The sequence below is a fragment of the Aspergillus karnatakaensis genome (genome assembly GCF_047715665.1).
Source record: "Aspergillus karnatakaensis strain CBS 102800 unplaced genomic scaffold BJY04scaffold_2, whole genome shotgun sequence".
Classification (NCBI taxonomy): domain Eukaryota; kingdom Fungi; phylum Ascomycota; class Eurotiomycetes; order Eurotiales; family Aspergillaceae; genus Aspergillus; species Aspergillus karnatakaensis.
In genome coordinates, this window is record NW_027395714.1 from 899199 (window position 1) to 924596 (window position 25398).

The 25398-nt window shown below is 51.2% G+C and overlaps 14 protein-coding genes across 14 annotated transcripts; 5 read left to right on the forward strand and 9 right to left on the reverse strand.

The window, feature by feature from the left end:
* The first annotated feature begins 188 nt into the window (after nt 1-188).
* BJY04DRAFT_177437 (CCDC47 family protein) lies at nt 189-2094 on the forward strand. Its single transcript, XM_073709602.1, has 3 exons — nt 189-465; nt 549-1413; nt 1476-2094. The coding sequence occupies exons 1-3, from the start codon at nt 396-398 to the stop codon at nt 1849-1851; spliced, it is 1311 nt and encodes a 436-aa protein (XP_073576955.1). The 5' UTR covers nt 189-395; the 3' UTR covers nt 1852-2094.
* A 1-nt stretch (nt 2095) lies between these two features.
* On the forward strand, nt 2096-3234 carry BJY04DRAFT_177438 (mitochondrial 54S ribosomal protein bL12m). The gene is made up of 2 exons (XM_073709603.1): nt 2096-2527; nt 2654-3234. The coding sequence occupies exons 1-2, from the start codon at nt 2309-2311 to the stop codon at nt 2981-2983; spliced, it is 549 nt and encodes a 182-aa protein (XP_073576956.1). The 5' UTR covers nt 2096-2308; the 3' UTR covers nt 2984-3234.
* Nucleotides 3235-3416: 182 nt separating this feature from the next.
* Nucleotides 3417-5184, forward strand: BJY04DRAFT_213099 (uncharacterized protein; the record flags this gene model as incomplete). The annotated part of the gene is made up of 2 exons (XM_073714771.1): nt 3417-3888; nt 3995-5184. The coding sequence occupies 2 exons, from the start codon at nt 3417-3419 to the stop codon at nt 5182-5184; spliced, it is 1662 nt and encodes a 553-aa protein (XP_073576957.1).
* A 58-nt stretch (nt 5185-5242) lies between these two features.
* BJY04DRAFT_48519 (uncharacterized protein) lies at nt 5243-5631 on the reverse strand. The gene has a single exon (XM_073720479.1). The coding sequence runs from the start codon at nt 5535-5537 to the stop codon at nt 5301-5303; it is 237 nt and encodes a 78-aa protein (XP_073576958.1). The 5' UTR covers nt 5538-5631; the 3' UTR covers nt 5243-5300.
* BJY04DRAFT_48527 (velvet factor family protein) lies at nt 5424-7474 on the reverse strand. The gene is made up of 3 exons (XM_073720481.1): nt 6758-7474; nt 5582-6679; nt 5424-5520 (listed from the first exon to the last, which is right to left on the reverse strand). Exons 1-2 carry the CDS (start codon nt 7288-7290, stop codon nt 5725-5727), a joined length of 1488 nt encoding a protein of 495 aa, XP_073576959.1. The 5' UTR covers nt 7291-7474; the 3' UTR covers nt 5424-5520; nt 5582-5724.
* On the reverse strand, nt 7475-8247 carry BJY04DRAFT_48526 (uncharacterized protein). The gene is made up of 2 exons (XM_073720480.1): nt 7620-8247; nt 7475-7558 (listed from the first exon to the last, which is right to left on the reverse strand). The coding sequence occupies exon 1, from the start codon at nt 8105-8107 to the stop codon at nt 7721-7723; it is 387 nt and encodes a 128-aa protein (XP_073576960.1). The 5' UTR covers nt 8108-8247; the 3' UTR covers nt 7475-7558; nt 7620-7720.
* A 1384-nt stretch (nt 8248-9631) lies between these two features.
* BJY04DRAFT_48553 (uncharacterized protein) lies at nt 9632-10162 on the reverse strand. Its single transcript, XM_073720482.1, has 2 exons — nt 9881-10162; nt 9632-9815 (listed from the first exon to the last, which is right to left on the reverse strand). Exons 1-2 carry the CDS (start codon nt 10097-10099, stop codon nt 9759-9761), a joined length of 276 nt encoding a protein of 91 aa, XP_073576961.1. The 5' UTR covers nt 10100-10162; the 3' UTR covers nt 9632-9758.
* Nucleotides 10163-10201: 39 nt separating this feature from the next.
* Nucleotides 10202-11701, reverse strand: BJY04DRAFT_48566 (sialidase family protein). The gene is made up of 4 exons (XM_073720483.1): nt 11042-11701; nt 10853-10969; nt 10754-10802; nt 10202-10693 (listed from the first exon to the last, which is right to left on the reverse strand). The coding sequence occupies exons 1-4, from the start codon at nt 11575-11577 to the stop codon at nt 10259-10261; spliced, it is 1137 nt and encodes a 378-aa protein (XP_073576962.1). The 5' UTR covers nt 11578-11701; the 3' UTR covers nt 10202-10258.
* A 262-nt stretch (nt 11702-11963) lies between these two features.
* Nucleotides 11964-12636, reverse strand: BJY04DRAFT_48568 (uncharacterized protein). Its single transcript, XM_073720484.1, has one exon. The coding sequence runs from the start codon at nt 12520-12522 to the stop codon at nt 12130-12132; it is 393 nt and encodes a 130-aa protein (XP_073576963.1). The 5' UTR covers nt 12523-12636; the 3' UTR covers nt 11964-12129.
* Nucleotides 12637-12686: 50 nt separating this feature from the next.
* Nucleotides 12687-13951, forward strand: BJY04DRAFT_213102 (zinc-dependent alcohol dehydrogenase; the record flags this gene model as incomplete). The annotated part of the gene is made up of 4 exons (XM_073714772.1): nt 12687-12831; nt 12890-13257; nt 13338-13416; nt 13473-13951. The coding sequence occupies 4 exons, from the start codon at nt 12687-12689 to the stop codon at nt 13949-13951; spliced, it is 1071 nt and encodes a 356-aa protein (XP_073576964.1).
* A 246-nt stretch (nt 13952-14197) lies between these two features.
* On the forward strand, nt 14198-14846 carry BJY04DRAFT_213103 (DUF967 domain protein; the record flags this gene model as incomplete). Its single annotated transcript, XM_073714773.1, has 2 exons — nt 14198-14233; nt 14307-14846. The coding sequence occupies 2 exons, from the start codon at nt 14198-14200 to the stop codon at nt 14844-14846; spliced, it is 576 nt and encodes a 191-aa protein (XP_073576965.1).
* A 51-nt stretch (nt 14847-14897) lies between these two features.
* bipA (Hsp70 family ATPase KAR2) lies at nt 14898-17416 on the reverse strand. Its single transcript, XM_073720485.1, has 4 exons — nt 17003-17416; nt 16781-16945; nt 15621-16726; nt 14898-15569 (listed from the first exon to the last, which is right to left on the reverse strand). The coding sequence occupies exons 1-4, from the start codon at nt 17179-17181 to the stop codon at nt 15001-15003; spliced, it is 2019 nt and encodes a 672-aa protein (XP_073576966.1). The 5' UTR covers nt 17182-17416; the 3' UTR covers nt 14898-15000.
* A 508-nt stretch (nt 17417-17924) lies between these two features.
* On the reverse strand, nt 17925-21128 carry BJY04DRAFT_177466 (putative translation elongation factor EF-1 subunit). The gene is made up of 5 exons (XM_073709604.1): nt 20571-21128; nt 20442-20513; nt 19518-20237; nt 19291-19470; nt 17925-19242 (listed from the first exon to the last, which is right to left on the reverse strand). The coding sequence occupies exons 1-5, from the start codon at nt 20803-20805 to the stop codon at nt 18035-18037; spliced, it is 2415 nt and encodes an 804-aa protein (XP_073576967.1). The 5' UTR covers nt 20806-21128; the 3' UTR covers nt 17925-18034.
* Nucleotides 21129-21156: 28 nt separating this feature from the next.
* pan2n2 (poly(A)-specific ribonuclease) lies at nt 21157-25263 on the reverse strand. Its single transcript, XM_073718597.1, has 4 exons — nt 24848-25263; nt 23491-24788; nt 22324-23439; nt 21157-22273 (listed from the first exon to the last, which is right to left on the reverse strand). Exons 1-4 carry the CDS (start codon nt 24974-24976, stop codon nt 21349-21351), a joined length of 3468 nt encoding a protein of 1155 aa, XP_073576968.1. The 5' UTR covers nt 24977-25263; the 3' UTR covers nt 21157-21348.
* Between the last annotated feature and the right edge of the window lie 135 nt (nt 25264-25398).

Sequence of the window (25398 nt, forward strand, 5' to 3'; positions counted from 1 at the left end):
GGTTTTTGGGTGTATGTACTTGGGACGGTTGAATAAATCGGAGGGCTCTCCATCGTGTAGCCTGCATTCAATCTGCCTGGTGGAATAATACTTTACTGAATTCATCACTTTTACTATCTAGATTACCTACTAATCTTCCGTATCTCAACCAATCTTGGCCATCGCGTCAAATGGTGGACTGGAGAGCTCTGGCTCCACCGAACTAGGCTCTCTCCGATTTGGCTCTGCGGCGAACGTCAATTAATTATGCCACCCGAACCAACACCTCGCCCCAGGTTTCCTCTCGCTTCTCTCCTCTCCTCTTCCCCCCAGGCCACCTCTGCGGTTTCGCTCACTTCGATTGTCTCCGCCCGGGCCTGACCCTTCTTTCCTTCCCGATTCCTCCTCTTCTCGCAATGGCGGGAGTCCTCAAGAACGTTTTTGGCGGCACCGAGCCATCCAACGCCGCCGCTGTCGAAGATGGTGGTAAGTCCTGTGCCTCGCTTGCTTCAGCTGGATGCTCCATCCTGGTTGAGTTCCTCTGGCTGACCCGTCTTTCGCCATTCCAGACTTCGCCGACTTTGTCGAGGCGCCTGCGCCTTCTCCCGCTCCCATCGTAGATACATCGTCTACACCTCCGTTAAGCCAGGCTGGAGCCGAACCTGTCGTGTATACGAAGTGGTACCGAGTTTGGGAGCGCACATCCCCGAAAGACTTCATGCAAGAGGCTATGGTTCTACCATTCATTCTCTTGATCGTTCTCTTCCACTTCTGGGGCACTCGTAAAAATCGCCGTCGGGCTACTGAATGGGCTACTGCCCATGCCAGCACTCTCCGAAATGAGTTTGCGGTTGTCGGATTCGATGGCATTGAGAAGCCTGAAGAGTCTATCACTGTGGAACTGTCAAGCCCTAGCTCGATTCTGAAGGAGAAGTCTGCTCAGGAGTTTTCTTCCTACGCGACCGGTCGCCAGAACGTCGCATTCCTCGATGTTGCGATCAAGCTGCCTAAGCGCGCCAACCCAGTCACCTACTGGATGGACCAAGTTTTCGCTTTCTTTTTCGACAGCTGGCCCTCGCCTGAGGAAACCTACGAGGCTACCGCGTATACCTTTGATGGCAAGGAAAAGGATCTTGTTCCCGTTCCCGGCAAGGATACTTCCTCCCTCAAGGTCAACAATTCGACTTACGATGGCTTTATCTTTGCGATTGTCCACAAAAATCACATGCGCAACTTCCGCAATGATAGATATGACGCGTCCATGACTTTCACCAAGGACAATGCGAAGTTGCCGCAGTGGGTGACTGTTATGACCGAGAGCGCTGAAATCACCGACACCCTCCTCACCCCGGAGCTGATCCAAGCTGTCGAGAAGGCGGGCAATGGTTTCAAGTACCTGATCGTCACCGACCAGCCAGTTGACAAGCCCACCAAGTGAGTACATAACGATAAACCCGCAGTCCTTGAACAACCTCAACTAAACCGATTGACTGCAGGATCGAGGAAACCGCTCCCCGCAAACGCGTCCAGCTTGCTGGCTCCCTGGCGTCCTCCGCCTCCGACTATGCCTCCACCCTGCCACTATTCACCCAATTCCTTCGTCTTCCTGATAGGCTTGTTAGTCTCGGCCACTTCCGGCCAGAAGTAATGCGCAAGATCAGGAACATTCGTGAAGAGGAAATTAAGAAGCTGCGCCGCCTAGACGAGCAGGAGAAGGCGGAGGAGCGCAAATTGGCCGCCGAGAAGTTGAAGAAAGAAGAGAGGGAGCGACTTCTCCGCGGCATGAACGCCGAGGAGCAGCGAAAGTTCCTTGAGCGCGAGCAGCAAAAGGAGCAACGTCGTTCTATGAAGAAGTACAGCAAGCGAGGATAGGTGATCGCTTCGAAGGATGGTGAGAGCAACGGTCGGTGAACCAGGGCTGGGGAAAAGCGCTCAGGATTGTAATGCTGTTTATACCTTCATGTATAATGTATTGATATGCTACTTGGGCATGATGATGCCATCTATCCCGGAGGCAGCTTCAGGGCGCAATGCTTTGATTACTAGGCCAGCAACATTTCAGCGTATTCTTAAACAATATTCTGCCATTTCAATGAACACTTGGATTCAATAAGACTGTTTCGCATTGCTAGTGGAACTTCAAAAGTGAACAGGTCGGGTGTCCTGATAGTATGCATCACGTGACGCTGCCAGATTTTCCATCCCGAAGTCGACTTTCTTTTTCAAGCGCGCTTTGCGAATTGTTGATTGAACGAGAGCGTCTCCTCCACCGCCAGAACTCAACTACTTCAAGCCTCCTCATCTTCGGCCCTTTATAACACCCTTCACAATGTCACTCTCCGCCCAGGCCGCAGCTCGGTGCTGCAGACAGCTCGTCCGCCCATCCGCTTCCCTTCGACTTTCCGCTTCATATCAGCAGACAGTCCGCCGGAGGTGGCAGTCTACAGAGGCGGCTGCTGCCCCTGCCAACCCCAAGATCACGCAGATTGTCGACCAGATTAGCCAATTGAACCTGTTAGAAACGGCCGATCTCGTGGCCAGCCTGAAGGTGCGTTATCTGCAAGCTGGGCTCCTTCAAAAAGTGTCCGATCAGCCATTGGCTTTACGACCACAGCGATTCAATGTCCATATTTTCTAGACGATTTTGATTACTAATCCATATTCTCAAATCTAGTCCCGCCTGAACATTCCTGATCTCCCCGTTGGCGGCTTCGCTATGGCCCCCGGTGCCGGCCCCGGTGCTGCCGCTGCCGCTGAAGAAGAGGAGGCCGCACCACCCGCGCAGGAGAAGACGCTTTTCAACTTGAAGCTCGAGTCAATTGATGCCGCCTCGAAGGCGAAGGTCATCAAGGAAGTCAAGACGCTTCTCGGCCTGTCGCTCGTTGACAGCAAGAAGTTCGTCGAGTCTGTGCCGAAGGTTCTCAAGGAAAGCGTGCCTAAGGAGGAGGCAGAGAAGATTATAGAGACTCTCAAGGCCGTTGGCGGAAAGGCTATTATGGAGTAGATTCATTGAGCGCTTCAGGGATGTGCTTGTCCGAGTGATACCTGGTCATGTCTGTCTTGTCTAGAAGGCGATCGCACCTTCACCCCTCTCGGTGCTCTGTCTGTGCTGTGATCCCGCTTTCTGGTCAGACGTGTTTTCTCTTTTCTGTCATATATCTGTGTCTTTTCTGAAGGTGTTTTGATAAACTGGCTGGAAAGCGGGAGACAGGCATTGAATGTATATTAGCAATCATCAACTACTTTTTTGGCTGATTCTGCATACAACGGGAACTAAAGCAGCCATGCTTTGGTGAATAGCAAGTGAGAACTGCTTGGTATCGCAAAGTACAAAGTACAGGAAGTAGATCATGAGATGGTAACGGAGCACGGGACTTTTTTGGCCGATCTCTCTTTGCTCCGCAACTCCCTCATCTCCATCACCTTCAGCAACAGCCATGCCAACGCGCCCTCCACGCCTCCAACAATGGAGTGCGCTACATTACCGCTCTACTCTATTTGCGACTACACGCGGCCGTCTCGCCCCCCTCACCTCACCTGATTGTCCTCCTCGCATGAGCCACTGCCAATCCTTCCACACCACGTCGTCCTACAACGCAGCTCGACGACCTGCCAGAGCACCCCAGAAAACCCGCATGCGAGCCGCCCAAGGAACCGAATCAGGCTTCTCTGCAAATATTCTCCTTCAAGATCTTCCTCATTCTATCCCTGCAGCAGTCCATGATGTTACCGCTGATTTACAAAATCTGGAAAAGAATGGATTTCGCCTCGCAAGCGAGCTGCTGTACGACGGCGTCATCGACAAATCCGTGACGCCAACGAAGTTCAAACGCATAGGAAAAGCATTTTTGGAACATCTTGCCCATTCCCGTGGCCAGTTTTCAGGGTTCATTTCGAGACTTGCGCAAAGTGTGTCACGCATTACCTTTTTCCCTTCCTCGCAGTGGACTTCGCTGTATTCTGTCACTTTTTTAGGCGCAGACTGCTGACTAGTATTTTATTCGTTTCAATCCAGCCGAAGGAGTAGCCGTGGATACTATTTTCGATATGATTACGCTAATCGCTCCGGAAAGAAAGCTATTAACCTTGTCGGCGATTTCGTGTGCGCTTGCCGGCTCTCGAAAGGCGACTTTCTTAATGGCTTCCACCTATCTCAGGTCAAATCATGATGGAAAATACTTATGGAATCACGACCCCATCCAAGAGCCGTATCTTACGCATACGGTCGCCCTGGTTCAGAAGCTAGCGACGACGAACAAGTCTAATACCGGGGAACAAGATGATCGTGACCCTCGCGCAATGCTCCTTTATGCCAAATATCTAGGCTTAAGGGGAAATTATACCCAAGCTCTGGATCTCGTCAAAGAGTTAATGGGTATGATTGGACCAAGGACGCAGCTCGATCGAATGAAGGATCTGACTTTGGCGGGACGCTGCGAGCCTCCGTGGGAGTTATACCTCTGGCTGAGACGTGCATTAAAGGAAGAAAGCGATCCCAAACATGTTGCTGACATAAACAAGAGCGTGTCTGATGACAGTGGCCATAACCGACAGGACATGAGGCCCTGTCTAGAACCCGACGAAATAGAGGCTCTTCGTTTAGGAGCGGAAGTATACCAGCATCCATATTCGCTGATGTGCTACGCGGTAGTCAAGGGCTGGACAGATGGGATACATGAGTTCGAAAGATATATGGGGCAAGCTGCGGCGGCTGGATCTTCCGATGCGTGCTTGCGTCTGGCCAACTTCTACTGGCTCATCGCTAGAGGGCACTATCCAAAGCCCGTCGCCCGATCAGAATCAGGAAGCGCAAAGTTGCAAGGATACAGTGAAGAACCAGATCGATATGAGCTTAATCTGACGTTGCGAAACGAGGCGAGTTTTCTCGGTAAACTCTTGTCCTACTTCCGACCTCGCTCTATCCTAGACTACCGTGCCCTGGCTATGGAATGGTCCCGTGTTGCCTGGGAAATGGGCAATCTATCGGCGGGATTAAATCTTGTTGTTCTCAATATAGAAGATGGCAACTTCGAGGTGGCGGAAAGGCTGTTGGATGCGGTGGACGCTGTAGCGGAAAAGAGAGGGGATGCAGAGCTCTGGTCACGAAACACAACCTTCCTACGCGCGAACTTTCGATCTGGGCGTGCTCAGAGAGCAGCTCGCTTCCTCAATCCGGAGATTGGACTCATACCTGGATGGCCTTAAAGATTAAAGGAAGATTGCTATTGTATACAGATATACATCCCATTAGTATCTTCTATAGAGATGGCGGCCATCGCTTCGCAGTGCTTATACCTGCAGTCTAGATGACCTAGACCATGCTACTTCTTTAGTGTGTAGCGTTGGGTATTGAGCAATACTGGGGAAATTCCATAGCGCTTGCATCTCCTTGTCCCGTCGGAGCAAGTCAAGCACAATAAGCGTTCTAGATATAAGTTATAGTAGCAAGTCAAATATAAACAATCCCGAAACATATTATGAGTCCATCTCAGAACCACTATCATCCAAAGAAAAGCCCTCCCCCGTAATAGCCTTGCTATTCTAGAATAACGCCTCATTAGATACTCGTTCTTTCGTTATTGCGCAGTCAGCGACGATATACCTCAGTCTAAAAAACAAAAACAGCATAGCAAGCAGACCAATAAGTAAGGAACGCGATGGCCCAGGGACGGATTAGGCAGGCACATAGAAACCCGAAAAAGGAAGGAGGTGGTTGACCGGGACCCCGGGAAACGACGACCAACCCTAACTCCTCGCCTCGGCCTTTCCCACTCTCCGCCCCTTCCCCATTCCATTTCCTCGGGTCTTCAGCTCCACAAACCCTAATTCTTTCAATCGCAAAGTAAGATCGGAAGAGTCGCGCATGCCCGGAAAGTCTTTCGCTGGCCAAACGCGGAATGGCTCGGACCAGGCTTCTGCGAGGATGGGCATTGATTGCCCTGTGTCTTCCACGGCACCCCAGTTCATCAGTCGGAATTGGAGGCGGTATAGGCCGGCTTTACGGACGGAGAGGTCAGAGAAGATGAAAAATGAGACGGGGGGTCTGGATTGGGGTGATTGGCCAAGGGATACGTGGGAGAGGGTCGTTGTTTCGGGGAAATGGGATTGACTTGAGGATTTTGGTAGTGGTGGTGCGGTCTTCGGATCTGGTTCCTCATCGACGTAGAATGGTGAAACGAATGCCTTTCCAGAAAGCAACGGGGTAGCTTGGCCGGGTGCATTGCTGTCTTCGAAATTTATGCCTAAATCCGTCTTCCCTTCCTCTGTGGTTGGAGAGCCTAGAAAGGCAGAATCTTGTACGGGGTAGAGAAGACAACCAACTGTAAACCGTGGGTCTTGCAGAATAGACCTTCCATCTTCTGAGCTAGGATCAGCGTGCATAAGAATCATTTGGATTATTGGAGGCGGGTCAACGGGTCGCCGGTCTCTGTCACCCGCTCCGCACGCGCGCGCAGCTATCGGCTGTTGTCTTATGTGTAGGCTAAAGCGAGGGACAGCTGAACTGCGTGGCTTGGGTGGAGGTGACGGTGTTGTTTGACGATGGAGCAGGTGCTCAAAGCCGGAGGGCATACTGGCTGTATTATGCCGCTGATGTGAGGGAAGCTGATAGTTTGACAATAATGGGGCAAGCGTCGGATACATTCTAGGGCTTTTATCAGAATGCACGGGGCTTGGAAATGTCGTCGAGCTACTACTATATCTAAGCCAATATTAGAACAGGTCTTTGTAATTAGGATATACAACTAGATCGGGGAAACTTAGGATAAGGAGCATTTACTGCGAGTCCACGTCGTTTGTTCGACCAGCAGAACCAACAGAGCCACGACCACGGCTCGGAGCATCAAAGTATGAGTGTGCTGATCCTGTGTATTCCACGTTCCGTGATATACCTGGCGGTTGTATGCTATAATGTGCGAGGGAGCCAGTAGGTGTCGAGGACTGTCTGTATCTGTGATTGTTTCCGTAATCTCTCGATCGGCTTTGCGTCGGAAGCCTAGGGTGACCCAGATTTTGCATGACCGCCGGCTCATGGTTTTGTGGTGCTGGGTATTGGAAATGGAAAGGCGGAACCTCGCGCTCAAGGTAGGCATTGTTTATAACAGGCGCCTGCCCTGAAGGGTCTTCTTCAAAGGGTCGGGGTCTCGCATTGCTATGCTTACCGTCGGAAGAATACGCCCATTGCTGAAATGGTGCCCCTGACATTGGTAGTAAACTAGACTCACGAATCTGGATCGTGTTTCCTGCACACAGAGTGTGTTTTTGTCCGTGTCGAGAGGAGTCGGCGAATTGAGCACCCCCGTAGGCAATCATCAAGGCGTCAACAAGCGGTCAAGCTGAGTGAAGAGATGAAACAATGAAACACAGCTTGAGTTCAGCCTAGATAGACATAAAAGAGGATGGGAGGCAAAGCAAGATGTAGTATATATCGGGAAAAGAACTTCAAGGCTCTAACAGAGGAGCAAGACTTAGATTGTAACACCTTGTCTTGATAGTCAACAACTCCGTAGGGAGGGTATTATCTGAAGATGTGACAACTAAAGGTAACGAGGAGATTTTCATGCATATGTTGGTAGTTTCCCTTCATTCCCAATTGACTGTCAGTCAGAAAGCTACCATGGAAAAAAGGGGCCCACGATTACCAGAGAGTCAGGATGTTGAATTGTGCTTGGAGGAAGATTGACGGCAGAATAATGACATGTATAACACGTCAAAAAAAAAAAAAAGAATGCCCGACGACAGATTATGGAAATAGGCCTGTAGATGATGGGATGGGACAATGCAGCATCTGGCCATCGTATCCTGACAAAGTTAGCGCCTGAACTGTGGCCGTGCGAAGGAAAAAGAAACGAAAGAGGACTGATCTGGGGAAACAGAGTGGAAGTATCAGTGAGGTGTGCGTGCCCAGTGTGATTCTAGGTTTTGTGGCATTGGCGAGTCGTCGCGAGTTCTCGACTACCAGCATGCAAACGCCAAACTTGATGGTATTGGCTGTCAAATTCAGCGGCAACAGTAACCTCCACGTCGCAATTTCAAGGCAATGATAGGTCCAGCCTGGATATCTCGTGGCCAATAACGGTCCAAGAGTCAGTAATTTTGTCCAATTGTGGAATATGGGCCTGCATCGCATTATCCTGCCATGCGAGCGCTCTTTGCGCACGAAAACCCCAGGGACTCGATTTGCTGCGACTCCCTGTCTTTCCTTTCTGCAGGCGCTCAAAGTTCAAGCAGCCGTTCCAACAAGACAAAGCCGTCAAAGTAGGGATTAAGATCCTTGTTTGCTAGGGATAAAATAATGGCTAGTGAGAGAAGTAGAAGTCACTGGCTGCAAGAACCTCTTGAAGCAGGTCTCGTATTGCGAACAGAGCAATGCCTTTGTGATTGGTTGGTCACGGCGTAGATAACTCAATCTACCACATATCCTTGATCTGGGTATAGATCGTTGTTGCCCAGCTCGATGGATCCGGCCGGCATAGTCGCCAACAATCGGATAAAAACTGAGACCTATCATTGGTCACCCTCGGAATAGCAAGCGGCCATACCCCGGTTCGCATCATGCGATTGCGGACTTTCTGACATTCTGAGTTTGAAGCGTGCCGAGCTTGAAACCCGGTATGAGCGGCTGTCTCATATGGACAAGTCATATCGGTGAGAGCAGAGATCCTTTTTATCTACTGTCAAAAGTTAATGCCTCAAGGCCGAGGTGCAGTCATTTTAGAGTATGCTCTCCCAAGGCCGAGCTCATCAATTCTACTCCGACTGTTGGTTGTTCGGACTCTCGAAGTCAACCGTCGACTGATGATTGAGGTGCCATGGAAGGCAAGACTAGAACCCAGGAAGTATTGCGTTCGTTAAATGGATGCTACACGAAGAAATACTCCGGCATCGTCTTTGTGATTTGTCACTGATGCCCGCTTTCTAGGGGAGAAGTCAGGAATGTAGCTCTGCATCTAATCTGGAGTATGAGCGGTGAATCCCAGATCAGTGCTGATGTCCATTGAGCTCGCCTAGCGCGCATGCTTTATGTGTACTGTATATTATTAATCCTTCGGGCTTGATAGACGACATCAGAGGATGTTGCCACAGGACTGTAGGAGTGGACGATGCTTATCATAGCTTGTTCGAAATGACGAGATGTGTGGCATTATGATGTTGAAGGGCGGTAGTAAATGACCAGCCTTGCATTAGCACCAACACTCGGTCCTCGCTTGCATCTGTTTAGTCCAACACTACTGCATGTGTGTTTGCCTTGTTGACCTCGAGGGTGGATGCATCATCTTGGGCATTGAGGTCGCAAGCCCATTGTGGCAACGACTGCGCGGCTCATGCAGCATGCATAATGAGATAGCGCCGGCATGTTGCTCCTAGGCTTTAACTTCGGAGAGATTCCGCGAGCAAGTTGAGTCGCCCAGCACACTGTTCAATCGTTACACCTGGTAGGTTGTGAGTCAAAGCCGTCAAGTGGATTCCGGGGAGCAAGGGGGAAAGCTGGATTCCGGGAATCTGTGTGTGGGTCCCGCTGAGCATGGGCCATGGCGGCTGGCCATGGCAGTTGAACGCCAAATTTCAGACTTTAACCCTTGTCGCTGGCTTTCATGGCCATTCATTTTTGAGTTTTTATAGACCACGACGCTTTCCAGGGGTGGTTTTTACTGAAATACGACTTCCTGCTCTTTGAAATGGTTGTAGAAATTGCTCCGAACCATCAGAGCGCTTCACTCTCAGCAGAGAGACACATCACGGCGTTAAAATTGTGACGGCTAACTGATCACACTCGGGCTTTACGAATATTCGTTGGAAAAGGCAACCGCGGATCGTGGACCATCGAGTACGGTGTTCTTGGCACCTGTCAGCGTGAATCATGTTCGAGGCTAAGAATAACTAGCTCGAGAGCCTAACTTACTAGTTTCTGCGGAGGCTTCCGAGGAAGGTGATGGCGCTGATCGTTTGTGTGATGCATAGGAATTTGGTACTTTTGTGGCGCAGAGTGCGAGGGTGTTGGCTGTGGTTGGAGGTTGGAGGTTGGACAGTTTCGCTGCAGGTGGTGTTGGCCGGGAAGAGGGGCCCAGATGTTCCTGGTCAAGTGACCTGCATACCTACAGTACTGTACTCCTCTAGACATGACTGCATTCGAAACATGACGGATTAGTTGCGAGAGTCTGAATTATGTCGCATGATCGGCAGCCTCCAGATCATTCTAGATATCAGCAACTATGAGTATGTACACCAACCAACACACGTATATACACAGAAAACCTCAATCTGTAACAACAATGACCCCTCATAGAGCAGCCACCGCATCCTCCAAATTGAACAAGCTTACGGTGACCTTATTCTGGTCTCCAAGAAGCACACCAGCGCCATGCAATAGCACGAACCTAGGATCCTCTTTGAGAATCCTAACAGCCCTAGTGTAGCTCCGTGTCTCAGGAGTCGGGACCTCAGTCCACTCACCCTCGCCCAGCGCCTGATTAATGAAGACAGACTCCTGCGCGGCACTGACAACAATCGTACCATTCTTACCGCCCCATGGGGTCCAGGCAACATATGGGGACGAAGTCGGGACCGTACCGCTGGACACAATGAGTTCGTGGTGCTCGGCGTCGATGAAGCCCTCTGGGTCGGCGCTGATGCGGTAGTAGAGCGGGAATGAGTAGGTGGAGGTGTTGAAGAAGGACCCATATTCGTAAATGTAGAAGTACTTGCCGTTGGGAAGCTTTTCAAAAAGTTAGTCAATGTACCTATGTACTCAATCAACACCTGAGAAATTTGTTACCTTAGTGACGACAGGCATTCCGGGTCTGTCGGTGTAGGTTGGGTAGGCGCTGCAATTTATCAGCTCTTGTTGACATCCATGTAGACATAGGCGACATACACATCGTCAACTGGAGGGCTCCAGTTATAAAGGTCTCTAGTTACTTGGTGGGAGAGCTTCTGGCCGTGAGTTGCATTGTCTCGCTGATCAGCGTAGTAAACGATCAATTTGCCCTTGCTACAGAGACAACAGTTAGACTTGAACGCGACCCACTAACAAATCAACGAAGGACGCAGGCTTGATACTTACTGTGCCAACAAGAATGGTTCCCAAACCGGGGTAAGCCCGTTGTTGGGGATTGCTTCACCACCAGCAGCAATGTGACTCAGAAACTTCCAGGTGCGGCCCTTGTCCTGCGAAGCATAGAGGTCGATCTGGGTCGAACTTAGGTCGGTAGGGATACTGCTTCCTGCCAGCAGTAATGTCCCAGCACGGAAACGACCCACGCGCTCTGGAAGGTGGTAAATAAATGGCTGGTAGCGGAGACCTAAGCCGTTGGCTGTATCATGGACTCGCGAGATCTCAGTCCATGTCTCGCCGTAGTCCGAGGAACGATATATGGGAAAGTAGACCGCCGGAGGCTCCGGTGAGTAGTTCTCCCATGTTGCGAGAATATCACCGTTGGGCAATTGCTCATTACGAGCGTAGAGGGTGCGGGGGATCGTATAGTTACGTGGAGGCTCAAAGATGGTAACCTGGGAATATGGCTCTGGCTTCTTTGGTCCGCGATGTGCGACCACTGCCGTGATCGCCGCAGCAAATGGAAGGAGGCGTAGGAAGTGCATCGTGATACAGGGCGTTTTTCCCGAGCGATGACCTGATCAAACAATCACAGATGGCTATGATCTGTCCGCGTATCGACGTCTTTATATAGTCGGCAGCTCTGCAGGAGCTCTAGAGCTCCATCCCACCGGAGGTGTATCAAAGTGGATCTTGCATGGATCCCGAAGCCTTTGGCCAAATAAGGAAAGACTCCTAGGGCGTTAAAGCATTGTATGATCTCCGACTCGTTTCTCCTGACGAAGAGAGCTTGATGAGAAAATGTATCTTTGAAGCTTGTGGGATACGTGCCGCTATTTTACTCGATTTGGAAGCCCTGAAACCCCCCGAATGGCTCCATTCCTGCACAGAATGGCAAGATCGGCAATGTTGTGATTTAGTCTGGGGAAAATGCGGAGGGCCGACTCCAAGATAAGTCTTGTCCCGGCGGCGTTTCCATCAATCACGGGAGGATGCTGCGCTAGCGACATGGTGCGGAATCAGAGCATCGCTCCCAATTCCGTCAAGTAACTCTTCTACCGGGTTGGATATGGCAGGATGTCAGCACTCAGCAGAAATCAGATTGATTTTCTTCTGAAGCGTCTGGGGTGTTGTTCTTCGACTGAAATCCTCGCCAGCAGATTGTGATAAAATGACCTGCTGATCAAACCCCGCAGGTGTTGTTGCTTTGGCCAGGCTCTAGACCATGAGGGGTCGAGTTTTTGTTTACAGTACTCTGCCTGCTTTGTCTGCAAAGCTCCTGCTTTGACAAATGACGAAGGACAGAAGCACGGTCCAATTTCGAAGTCACTCGTTGCCCCCCCACGCTTGACGGGGGCGCCGAAGTATTCGAGGAACCTTCGTTGGTGGTCATTGATCGAGTTCAGGAAGGGGAGGTTGAAGATGACAGAAAGAAGAGGAGAAAAAGAAAGGAATGGACGTGCATCTTCACTTTCGAAAGAAGATCGCATGAGGAGATCAAAGAGGGGTCAACAGCACAGTCCTCCTGACGAGATGTCGACCAGACTTCCAGTCAGCCAAAAGTTCGACTGCATTGTCGATATAAGGCACTCTGCTGTTCCTGGCGAAGATGTGAGAACTTTGAGTATTCGACTATACATCGGATCACATCAGCATGGCTGACATTCCCAAAGTTCAGACTGTGGCTCTCGTCCGCGAGCTGGGCGGCCCGGTCGATTTCGTCGACGACTACCCTGTGCCTACTGCTGGAACCAACGAAGTGCTAGCTAAAGTCCTCTACACTGGCGTCTGCCAAAGTGGTGAGTCTCTGGCGCCCAGTATCCTCATGCCGGTCTGGCCCAAAGCTAAACAATGCAGACTTGCACACCAAAAAGGGCACCGCCGCTGGCGCCGACGGCATCCCAATTACAAAGATCAAGCTACCCCATATAGGCGGCCATGAAGGCGTAGGCCGCATTATAGCTCTCGGCCCTGGCTGTGGCTCAGACCTGAAGATCGGGACTTACGTCGGAATCCGCTTCTCCAGTAGGATTTGCAAACGATGCGAGTTCTGCCTAGCAGGGACTGAGCAGTATTGCGTGAAGAGCACGAATCATCTTCATCATGAGGATGGCAGCTTCCAGCAGTATATCGCTCTTGATGCCGATTACTTGACCATCTTGCCTGATGATATTGACCCAATAGTCATTGGGCCGGTATTATGCGCTGGGGTTACTGCATACAAGGTGAGCCAAGGAATCTTTTATCACCTTGCCTCTTGATATCATCTCTTCGTGCGACGGACGGCAGACTGATACCCCCATAGGCAGTCCTCGGAGCCAACATAAAAGCCGGGAACTGGCTCGTCGTGGTGGGCGCAGGCGGAGGTCTTGGACATCTAGCAGGTACAACACCCTTATATTTGCATCAAGAGGCTACGAATTAACCCTAACTTACCCAGTCCAGTACGCCAAAGTCCTCGGCGCCCAAGTCATAGGCGTCGACGCCCCCGACAAACGCTCCTTCGTTCTCGGCCTTGGAGCCACCGAGTTCGTTGACTTCGTCAACACAGATCCTATCAAACGAGTCCACGAGATAACAGGCCTAGGTGCGCATGCTGCGGTTGTCACAGCTGGGAGCGCAAAGGCCTTTGCCCATGCTTGTGAGATGCTTCGTGTCAGTGGCACTTTATCCTGCGTGGGGATTCCACCGGGCCGTCCGACGCTCGAGACACCAATTTGCACGATTGTGATAAAAGGGTTGAAAGTCGGTGGGAATTTGGTGGGTTCGTTGAAGGAGTGTATGGAGGCAGTGGAGTTGGTGAGGGCGGGGATGATCAAGCCCGTTGTGAAGGTCAGGCCATTTAGGGACCTACCGCATGTATATGAGGAGATGGAGAGAGGGGATATTGCGGGGAGGATTGTGCTTAAGATTGAGTAGATAATAATTCTTTGCTTCTCTACCTACCCATTCCCCGGGCCAGATGAAGACGTCACTACTCTAGGTAGTAGGTACTGGAAATTACGGTCTCCACCAGCTCAAGCTCCAAGACTAGGTAAGATCTAGTTACCTATTTCAACTGCCACACAGCTTCGGTTCTTATTTCTCTCCAGTACCTTCAATCACGCTCTACCCCATCCCTCCAACACCCTCAATACACAACCTTAGCAGTCACAAGCATTCACAATGGTCGACACGCCTCTCTCACCCGCAAGCACCGACGTAAGCCGCTTCCCCTCCCCCTCACAACCCCCACCAACCTCAACCCCCCGGCCTTCCAACTAACACCACCTAGCCCCGCGAACTGGCAGCCCTCGAATCTAGCCCCTCCGCGATCTTTCCAACATTTACAGCTACTACAGCCTGGACCCTCGGCAACGCCCTGCGCAACCGAATCCTCTCCCTGCCCAGTTCACAACGCAAACCAGCCCTAATCTCCATCACGCTCACCGGCGGCTCCGAACCACACATCCTCTTCCAAGCAGCCACGGAACCCGGCACCGTCGCCGACAATGAAGTCTGGGTGCGCCGGAAGCGGAATACCGTACTGCGTTGGGGCCTGTCTAGCTGGGCGATGAGACAGAAGATGATTGCGGGGAGGGGAGGTGATGCGAATGGCGTTGAGGAGGCGTTTGTGGGCAAGTATGCGCTCAAGAGTTCGAGTGGAGGGGTGACGGCGGATGAGTTTGCAATTCATGGAGGAGGGTTCCCGGTTCGCGTGAGGGGTGTTGATGGTGTTGTTGGGGTTATTGTAGTTAGTGGGTTGGCACAGCAGGATGACCATCAGGTCATTGTTGAGGCTGTGAGGGGGTTTATTGAGAAGGAGGGGAACTAATATACGAAGGGACGACAGCCTGGGTGATCATGTATTTAGGTATCATGCTACTCCTATCTTATACCAAGTAAAGGGAGTTTCGTCCTCGAATCGAGCGAGTTGGAAGGGGGGGAAAAAATCAGATGGTAAACTCCAGAAAGCCCTCTAAGTTATTTTACAATTCATCATGACCATAGTCGTCATCGTCCTCCTCAGTGGGAGGAGCGGAGCCATAGAGCTTGCTGGTGATGGGGTAAGCCACATTGGACAGTTGCTCCTTCTGCTCCTCAAAGTCCTCGGTGGTGGCCGTGGCACCGTTCTCCTCGAGCCAGTCGGTCACTTCCTTGACAGCATCCAAGATGGTCTGCTTGTCATCCTCGTCGATCTGGCCACCGAGGCCGTTCTCATCGTTGGCCTGGTTCTTGAGGCTAAAGGCGTAGTTCTCCAGGCCGTTACGAGCCTCAATCTTGGATTTGATGGCGCGGTCCTCCTCCGCGAATTGCTCGGCCTCAGCGACCATGCGATCAATCTCCTCCTGGGAGAGGCGGCCCTTGTCGTTGTTGATGGTGATAGACTCAGCCTTGCCAGTTCCCTTGTCGCTGGCGCTGACCTTCAGGATACCGTTGGCGTCCAGATCGAAAGAGACTTCAATCTGAGGAACACCACGGGGAGCGGGAGGGATGCTGGTGAGCTCGAACTTGCCGAGAAGGTTGTTGTCCTTGGTGAGAGAACGCTCTCCTTCGTCTACGAGGAATTAGCATGAGTCGAATATCGAGGGGAGAATTGAAAACTTACAAACTTGGATAAGGACAGTGGGCTGGTTATCAGCAGCAGTCGAGAAGATCTGGGACTTGCGAGTGGGGATAACAGTGTTGCGGGGAATGAGCTTGGTCATCACACCACCGGTGGTCTCGATACCGAGTGTAAGGGGGTTGACGTCCATAAGAACGACACCACCAGTACCTTCCTCGCCAGAGAGAACACCACCCTGGACAGCGGCACCGAAAGCAACAGCCTCGTCAGGGTTGATACCCTTGCTGGCCTTCTTGCCGTTGAAGTACTCTTCCAAAATAGCCTGAACCTTGGGGATACGGGTAGAACCACCAACGAGAACAATGTCGTCCACATCAGACTTGGAGACCTTGGCATCCTTGAGCACCTGCTCAACGGGCTTGAGGGTCTTCTTGAAGAGATCCATGTTCAGCTCTTCGAACTTGGCACGGGTCAGGGTCTCGGAGAAGTCCTCGCCGTTGTGGAATGCTTCGATTTCAATGCGGGTGGACATCTGGGAAGACAGAGTCCGCTTGGCCTTCTCGACTTCGCGCTTCAGCTTACCCATGGCCTTGAGATCCTTTGTAACGTCGACGTTGTTCTTCTTGTTATACTGCTTGACAAAGTAGTCCATGACACGGTGGTCGAAATCCTCACCACCAAGGTGGGTATCACCAGCGGTAGCCAAGACCTCAAAGACACCATCGTCGATCGAAAGTAGCGAAACATCGAAGGTACCACCACCGAGATCGTACACAATAACCTGGCGCTCCTTGTCGGTCTTGTCCAAGCCGTAGGCGATGGCCGCGGCAGTGGGTTCGTTGACAACACGAAGAACGTTGAGGCCGGCAATGATACCAGCGTCCTTGGTAGCCTGACGCTGGGCGTCGTTGAAGTAGGCAGGGACAGTAACAACAGCGTGGGTGACCTTCTTGCCAAGGTAGCCCTCGGCGATCTCCTTCATCTTTCCAAGAACCATGGCGGAGACCTCCTCAGGGCTGAGAGTCTTGGGGGTCTGGTTGACATCAACGCGAACGTTGGGCTTTCCATCCTTGTTGACGACCTTGAAAGGGAAGTTCTTGGAGTCCTTCTGGACATCCTTGTCATCGTACTTCCGTCCAATCAGACGCCTAGATCACGTTAGAACAATGCACGACTAGAATTGCCTAAACCGAGTATCTTACTTAATGTCAAAGATAGTCCTTTGAGGGTTGGCGGCGTATTGATTCTTAGCGGCGTCACCGACAAGGCGCTCCTCATCGGTAAAAGCGACGTAAGAGGGGGTGATACGGTTTCCCTGGTCGTTAACGAGAATTTCGACCTTGCCGTTCTGCATCACACCAACACAACTGTGCAGGTTAGTTGCCGCTCAAGATTTCAAAAGGCAAGACAATTGCAAGACATACGAGTAAGTTGTTCCCAAATCAATACCAATGACTGTTCCGTAGTTGTCCTGAACAGACTCATCCTGAGCGTGTGCGGTGCCGAAAAACGCCAGAGGCGCAATGAAGACGAGAAGGAGGTAGAAGACAGTGGTCCAGGCAGCAAACGGCTTAGCCGCTCCGCGACCAGATTGGCGCGACATGGCGAATGTGTATGTCTATGTACGAGGGAGTAAAACAAGAATTCCTGGAGGTCGCGGTAAAAGAGTCGGTTGAAACCCTAGGCGGGAATCAAAGAAAAGAAACAAAAAGAAAGATGAGCAAACCCAACCACAGTGACGGGGGGAAGGGAAGCAGGTAATGGCGACAGGGAAAGGGGTGGAAGGGAAGTGGTTGGAAGAGAGAAGAGAGAGGAGAAGATGAGAAGCTCCGGCCACCTTCTTGTATGGAGAGCGAGCGGCGAAGAAAGCCAGCGGCCATCTGGCCTTTTCGCATACAAGTTTACTTCTCGTGCCCTGATTGGCTCGGTCCGCCACTCAGGGTCGACAATGACTCAGCTGGCCGCTGACCGCCCGACAATCTGCCGGAGACTCTACAGGCGGTGTGCGACTTCCCCAAAGAGCTTACTCCGAAAACAGACTAGCTTATATCGCCAGATACGCTAAGCTCGATATAGCCCACTACCACCTGGGGGTGATCGGCTGTCGTCTGTTCGGTTTCTTCTTCAGATTGCTCTTTTCATCGTCATTCTCAGCGATCTGATCCAAGTACAGGCAGATTATGGCTGGAGTGAAGTGAACTCCATGTGCCATTCCCCAGCCGCCACATGAAGATGCCAGAAATGCGCTGCCCAATGGGGATCAAGTGCCTGGACTAGGGGTCGGTGGCCAAAAGCTGTACAAGGCTTAGCGCGTCTACGAAGGACAATTGGCTTCTCCCAAGGGTCGATAAAGCTTCATCCTTGGTTACGTGTCATGATTTTTGAGGCATGGGTCTCTTTGAAATGAATAATCAGTCACGCTTTTCTATGCGGTTCTACGTAGATCTATCATCCATCTACTCCAGCAACCCAGCAGCTACTGTCTCCCCACCAGCTCTCAGCACTATCCGCGTAGGCGCTTCTAATGGCACCGCCTGGTCCAACTCTACCACAATCCGCGCCACAGACCCGGGCGCAACAATCTTCGGTTTCTTTTTCAGCACGGTTCCAGAGCCTTTGTCCAACGTCGCAATCAGCCGTCCGATCCGGCCGGGGACGTGTAACCGTCCTCTATGAATATCAACCATACTCGGCAGTAAATGGTCAAAGGCAAGGACCTTGCAGGTAAACGAATTGATGTTAGGGATTGGGGCGTTTGCATGACAGACAACGTCACCGGAGCGAAGGTGGATTGGGTCGATGTTCGCTAGGTTCAAGACGACATTCTGGCCGGCAACAGCCCAATCACTTGGCTCACCGTCGACTTCTAGGCTGCGGATTGCTGCAGTTTTTCCGCTAGGCATGGTGAGTATTTGGTCCCCTGTCTGCAGGCTGCCGGCATCGAGTCTCCCAGAGATCGATAGAGGGTTTTGTATGCTTCCTCGGAATACGTCGCCGATTGTCATGCGAAGCGGCTTGTCCAGGGCGTGGGTGTAGGGTTCAGTCGCCTCAAGCTCGTCCACTAGGGTACCACCATTGTACCAAGACACATTCTGGTCCTCACTGCGTCTTGCGATGTTGTCCCCACTGATACCGGAGCACGGTACGAATGAAATGCCCTTGGGTTGGAATCCAGCAGTGATCAAGAAAGCCGAAACTTGCTGTTCGATTTCCTCAAACCGACCACTATCCCATTGGACTGTATCCATCTTGTTCACAGCAACAATGATTCTCTGGACACCCATACTCCTAACAAGGAGAGCATGCTCCTTCGTTTGCCCTTTCAACCCCGACTCATAGTTCCCAATGCTAGCATCAATGACGAGAACTGCGAAATCTGCCTGACTAGCTCCCGCGATCATATTAGGAACGAAGTCCCTATGACCTGGGGAGTCTACAATCGTAAAGACCGTCTTCTCTGTTTCAAACTTGCTTGTTGCAATGTCAATTGTCACGCCGCGCGCTCTCTCCTCAGTGCCCTGGTCCAATACCCACGCTAGGGCGAAAGATCCCTTCCCCATCTTCTCCGCCTCTCTTTTATACTTGTCTAGCGTACGCTGATCAACCGCTTTCAAGTCAGCAAGCAGGCGTCCCATAAGGGTACTTTTTCCAGCATCAACATGGCCTTCACATTATTAGCATTGTGTCAATCATGTGTAAATCAAGGACTAACCGATCACCACAAAGTTCATGGCATTCTTTCGCTTAGACTTTTTATACTCAGAGAGCACATCCAAGTTTTTGCTCTTCACATCGATCTTTTCAGTGACGCTGAGGTTACTCATGTCGCCAGTCAAGCCCTGTTCCTTCTTGTCACTTTGCGATTTTGAGGCAGCTTGTTTCGATTTGAAGCCTGGATTTCATTAGGGATGTCTCATATCTTTCGCCGAATAGCCAAACCTTTAGCTGAGCTCTGGGCGTTCAAGACAACATCGTCCGGGCTAGGTCCTGAGAAATCAAAGGGTTCAGCTTCTTGTCCGTAGATTTTGATCAGATCTAGGGCATCTGTATAAAGGTGGCTGGGCTCAGTCATCTTGCGTGTGTTCTCTCCAACAATGGTAGTTGCAAAAGTGGAAGGCGGCGCGCGGATGTTGACCGTAGGCTTCTCTTGATCTTTCTCTCCAATTTGCAACTCAATCGTAGAGTCCTCTACATCGGTACTGATGGGTGCCTCTGAATTGCCTGGCTCAGCTGACGGCTTCTTCTCCACAACGGATTGTCTGGACCGAGATCCCTTCCCTAAGCTCTGAAGTGATGGCGAGCTCACCGATGTCTTGCCCTGCTTGCCGCTGCTCGCAAGTCTTTCCCGGAGAGACATCGGAGCTCCTTTGCTCTCCCCCCCAGACGGCTGTGCAGCGTCATCCCCCGCAGCAGCAGACGTTGCTGGGGACTCCTTTTTCTTTCGCGCAGCGGCCAGGGCAGCCAACTTTGACATCTTTCCACCAGCGTTCTCCGGAGCTCCACCAAGAAGTCCGAGCCGAGGATACAGCGGCTCAACATAAATATCCGCTTGCCGATGCGGAGGTATATTGAGCCAAGGAGCATCACGAAAGAACTCCGCCGCGGAAAAGTGGGCGCAATGCGATGAGAATGTGGTAGGTAGTATAGGGTATGCTGGCACTAAAAGCCTGTTAGAACATATCCAAGCTTCAGACCAGTCAGTTTCGTCGCTCGAAAACACATAACCATGGCTCTGAACATACCTACTGATTTTGTATCCAATCCACACCATTATTGAGCCAGAGCTCGAAGCAAGTTTGCAAGTGACCCGAGCCCAATCACGCGACGAACGCATACGGAAGAAGAACCACGGGGCTTTCTTACCTGTGCTAGCTTTAGCCTTCGCCGCCGCAGCAGGAACGACCTTCTTCTTATCCGCCTCCTTCGTCTTCTTGCCTAGACAACCTCATCAGCAATGCCTCAACATGACCCATAGCCAATACAGGCCCATACCCCTGATATAAGCCACCGACTTCTCCACATCATTGTAATAGTGCCACAGGGCCTCTTGGACCTCCTGCCGACTCGCGCTCACGGAGGGCTCACCCGCAGCCAACTGACCGAGTACTTCGCGGGTACACTGTTCGAGAAACTCGCGCTCCTCTGGGTCCTGGGAGTCATAGCCATCATCGTATTCGTCGTAGTCTTCGTCATCGTAGCTGACGGCTTTCACGCGGTGCCGGGACATGGTTGGTTTTGCGACTGGTTTTGACAGGGTAGCGGGGTAAGAAGTCGGAGGGAGGGGTTGTGGTTAGTTTGAGGCGGGGAATATGCTCGAGATAGAGTGGGGGACGGAAGGACAAAATGTGGAAGAAGGTAAGCGAGTATCTCGAACTATTGTCCAGAGGAGCATCAAAAATGGCTCTAGGTCAGGTTCGTGTTCCTGGTGAGGACTGGAACTTCGCGGCAGCAGACTAGGTAGGTTGAGAGCTGAAATCACCACGTCATTCCCCACTAGTTGCCTACCTACCTACCTACGGGCCTCTCCAGACTCGCTCTGTGCCTTATTTTAAGGTACAAGTCCAGTAGCGACATCAGAGTCCAAAAAGGTAGCTCAAACAAATGTGAAAGTAGAGATTTCAATCATGACGCTATTCTAATGATATTCCCTATGTCTCTCAATTGGCCAAGCTGCCATCTGCCGTGCGACCAAAACAGGCAGGCCAAAGCTCAAAACTGCACGGTGCTGTCGGTAACTTAGATCACCGTATAACCCATGAAAAGGGTTACTTTACTTCAGTGGGCTTCCACCGAAGAATTCCCCTGATCCTGGACCGGAAAATGTGCCGTTGCTCGGTGTCAAGGCAATCGACCGTCGGAAAGCTTGCCGAGGAGTCGCAGGGGCACTGGCCGCGGTACCGGCATCAGGTGTACTGGGCGTGTTGCGACCACTGTTGTTCTGCATTGTGACTGCAGTGCCGGGTCGGGAAAGGACAGTAGGTACGCCGTTACGAGGCGGGGGTCTGAATCCTAACTTGGATCCCTCGCGGAAGATTTCTTCCAAAATTTGTGAAACAATGCCCGCATCCTCGTACTCTTGAAATTTTTTCCAGAGACGGAGCGCCATTCGTGCATCCTCTATTGAGTCGTGACCCTGATTGTTGTCTGCCGGCCCTTCTTGGATGTATTCCTTGAATACAGCCCAGGCTAGATATCGAAGACTGAGCCGTCGATTCTTCCCAGGGTGAAAAAACAAGTATTGCGTGTCCACTGTCTGCTTCTTCGGAACCTGGATATTGATCTTGCGGAAATCAGACGCCAGACCGTGGCCGACAAACACACAGCCGAGGTTTAGAAGTAGCCACAGCTTCTTGTATGCAACTTTGAGAGGCACAATGTTGTGAGGACTAGTGCGCGGGTCTAAATCTCCGGGCTTGATACCCGAGTATTGCGTCACGTAGTCGACAATAGGCTCTTTGACGGAGATATAATCATCAATGAAAGGAATACCTTCTTGGTCACCTGAGCCACGGAGTACGGATACCCTAGCAAGTCCACTCTTGCTGGGCCGCACGATCTCTTGAGAGCCATCGGCTTTGACGTTGATTTCTGCCTTCTCGAGGTCAACGAACTCTGTGTCAAGGGCGACTGGATTCCCAGGTGCCGGTTTCTCCTCGTTAGAGAGCATGACACGCGATTCAACAGGGCGTCCACTACTGCAATGCAGATCAGCACAATTCACAAACCTCTTTGAGGGTCAACTTACTTCAGAGACCAATCACGATATAGCAACGTCGTGTCTAGAAAGTTTTTCCATGTATCATCAACCCCGTTTCGCGCATCCTTGACTTGAAATGCCAATACACATGGAGATTTCCACGGTTGATTGAAGCGTAGAGCCTCCTCTTTGTCCACCTCTGTAACCAAAAAATCGTTGAAAAGGTGCCATCGACTCCTCGTTTCCTGTTCGCGAGAGGAAACAGAGACGTTGGCGAACGAGACTAGATGAGCCTTTTGATGCTCTGGTATATCAATCTCTGCAACTAGGCCGACCAACTCATACACAATCAGGCCAGGCATTTTCCCCTGTATGCGCATTCTTAGATCGTCCCCTTCATAGCAAAGGATCTGGCCACCTTCGAGAGCGATTCCAATTTCCTCCGGTAGCCATCCTGGAATTGTCCAGAGGCGCCGGCAAATGGGGTTGTTGATCGCTGCGTTGATCATGAGAACGAGCGGCATGCGGTGAGCTGTTTTTCTGATGGCAACTTGTTGATATCGCCGACAATAGTTGCACCATCCCCGATTTTGCGCCTCCCGCTCAATACTCGCTCTTAAGATACTAGAAAATCGATATGCTGGATTCCGACGAGCTTGCTTCATATCAACTGAAGGGTAGACTAGCTCGTTGACAAGCGTATTCCCTGGTCTGACAATTTCATTCTGGCAAAACATGCATCGAATAGATTCCGTCGCGATGGTTGCTAGCCTGACGTCGAGATCCTCCGAGTTCGGGAGAATCCTGCGATAATCTTGCGCAATTTGTGTAAGAAAGAACCTATTGACTGCCTGGATTGCTGACGATAGCGACTTATTTGTGAGATTTTCTTCCAAAAGGCCTAGGTTGGAAGCCTCGCGGAAGCTGCTGAAGGTTTTTAGGAGATTGGTTGCTTGGCAATTCTGTCCGTTGGCTTTCTCTAACATGTCAAAAAGATATCCCATCTCGCAAAGAAGACAACTTTCGGCTATGCATGAACTCGCGGCGTGGTGAAGAGCCAGATTTCGGACCAAAGGAATGAATTTGAGGAGTTGAAGGAGGGAGTTGGTAAAGGAGTTTGCAATGTGTGTTTCTAGCCCGGAGAAAATGGTCTGATTATAGAACCTGTTCGAACTTTAGCAGAAGCGCCTCATTCAGATCGCATCTAGGTCTTACCTGAAATCGAAATCATCCACTCCGAACCTACTGTATTTGATTTCGACGTTGCTGTACTTGAGCAGAGGGTCGTCCTCCGACTCTCTGCTTATCTTTGAGCCAGCGACGGCGCCGGCAGTTTCTCCAATGGGATCATCCAGCTTTGTCTTATTTTGTTCTCTTGCCTTTTCGCTCAAGAACTTCGGCGCAATAAGAGCAGGTTCGGATGATGCTAAAGCACGGGTGTTTTCGACCTGGTATCTTCGTGTCTTTTTCGGATTTGGGGCGTATTGCCCCAGCTCCCCAGGACGAAGATACGGAATTATGGACTGATCTATAGAAGCCGGCGGACTCCCCACCTCGAATACGAGATGACTTGGCCAGGCCGAGAGAAGACGCTCGTGGTAATATGGCATGCCGATCATGTTCAAAGGCGTCTCAGGCGACCAATCGAGAGGGGGTGGCCGTGAACTGACATCTGCAAATTCAACCTCCTTACTCATTTCATTGAAGTGAATCTTTGCCGGAGATCCCCAGAGTTGAAGTGAGCATTCTGCATCATTTATAGCCAGAGCTTCTCCAGAAGGTGAGATTTCGATGCCCAACATGAAGGAGACGGTAGCTTGCCGAAGCTTGAAAGCGTTCGGATTCATAAGGTCCACAACCTGAAGCTGTCCGGTTTGAGAAGCAACAAAACTCGTCGTCTGCAGCTTCGGATGCATACGAACATAAGCAGCTCCGGCGTGGAAAGGTATCGGAGGTAAAGGGGAAAGTGTCTTCAGATCATACACATTGGCCAACGGATCGACAATCGGAGACCCGAGATGCCTCACCGAGAAGCCACATGTAACCAATAGATCATTTCGCGCATCCATATCATTGATAGCCGCACCGTGGGCCTTCCAGGACTTCACGATACTGAAATCGGACAGACTGAGCGCATTGACAGACCCCGTGTCCGTCGCTGCACAGAGATAGCGACTCTTCTTCATAATCACATAGTGGTAGTCGGTTCGGAGCTTATCGATGATAGTGCCCTTGTCAATATCGATAGTAAACATTACTTTCTGGCATCCGGCGACTATGATTCTGTTCGTCTGGGCCGTGAAGCTCATACATCGGAGGTCGGTAAGTTCATCGTGGGTGACATGCCATTGCGTTAAACCACGCCGTGTGATCATATGAACACTCTTCGGGGAAAGCGAGATGACTCCTCTCTCGTGAAACAATATTTGCCGTACCGGGCCTTCGGACACGGGGTGGGCGCGGACGGAGGTGTACCGTTGCAGCTCAGGACCATAGAAGGAAGTAATTCGGCCCTGCGAGACAAGGAAATCGGTCAGCTTGTTACTTCACTTCAAGTCAAGGAGATACTAACATATTCATTACCCGCCCACAGGAGCTCCGAGACATCGTCAAATGCAATTGTTGTAGCTATCGATGGCAGAGCGTGCGGGTTCGGAGGGGGGAACGGAATGCGTAAGAGCTCATTCCAATCTGCCTCCATGGCATCGGTACTTCTGGAGCGCGGCCAGGCTACTGTGCACTAATTTGCTGTTGCACCTTCAATGCGGGTTCTCAAAATATGGACTTGCTCTGCCCGTTCGGAGATCGGGCAAAAGCAGGCATCGTTGGCTGGTGAATGCGGGGGAAGGCAGCTGGTCGGAAAGTCTCGCAGGCTCGGTGAATGAGCGGGAAAGAAATAGGCCTGTCCGTATCAATAGTTTATGTCGAGCACTTTCTTCCTGGACTCAGTGTCGGAGACCCAGGAAAGAGAAAACCGTTGACTAACACTGTCTCTTTCCCCAGAGCTATCAACAGGGCAGCCGCCGAGGAGGATGAGACGCCAAGATATGTCACGTGATATTACAGGTCATCCACTCTCAAATATGCCGACAACTGCCTCCTGTGATCTACGTTGACCGATAT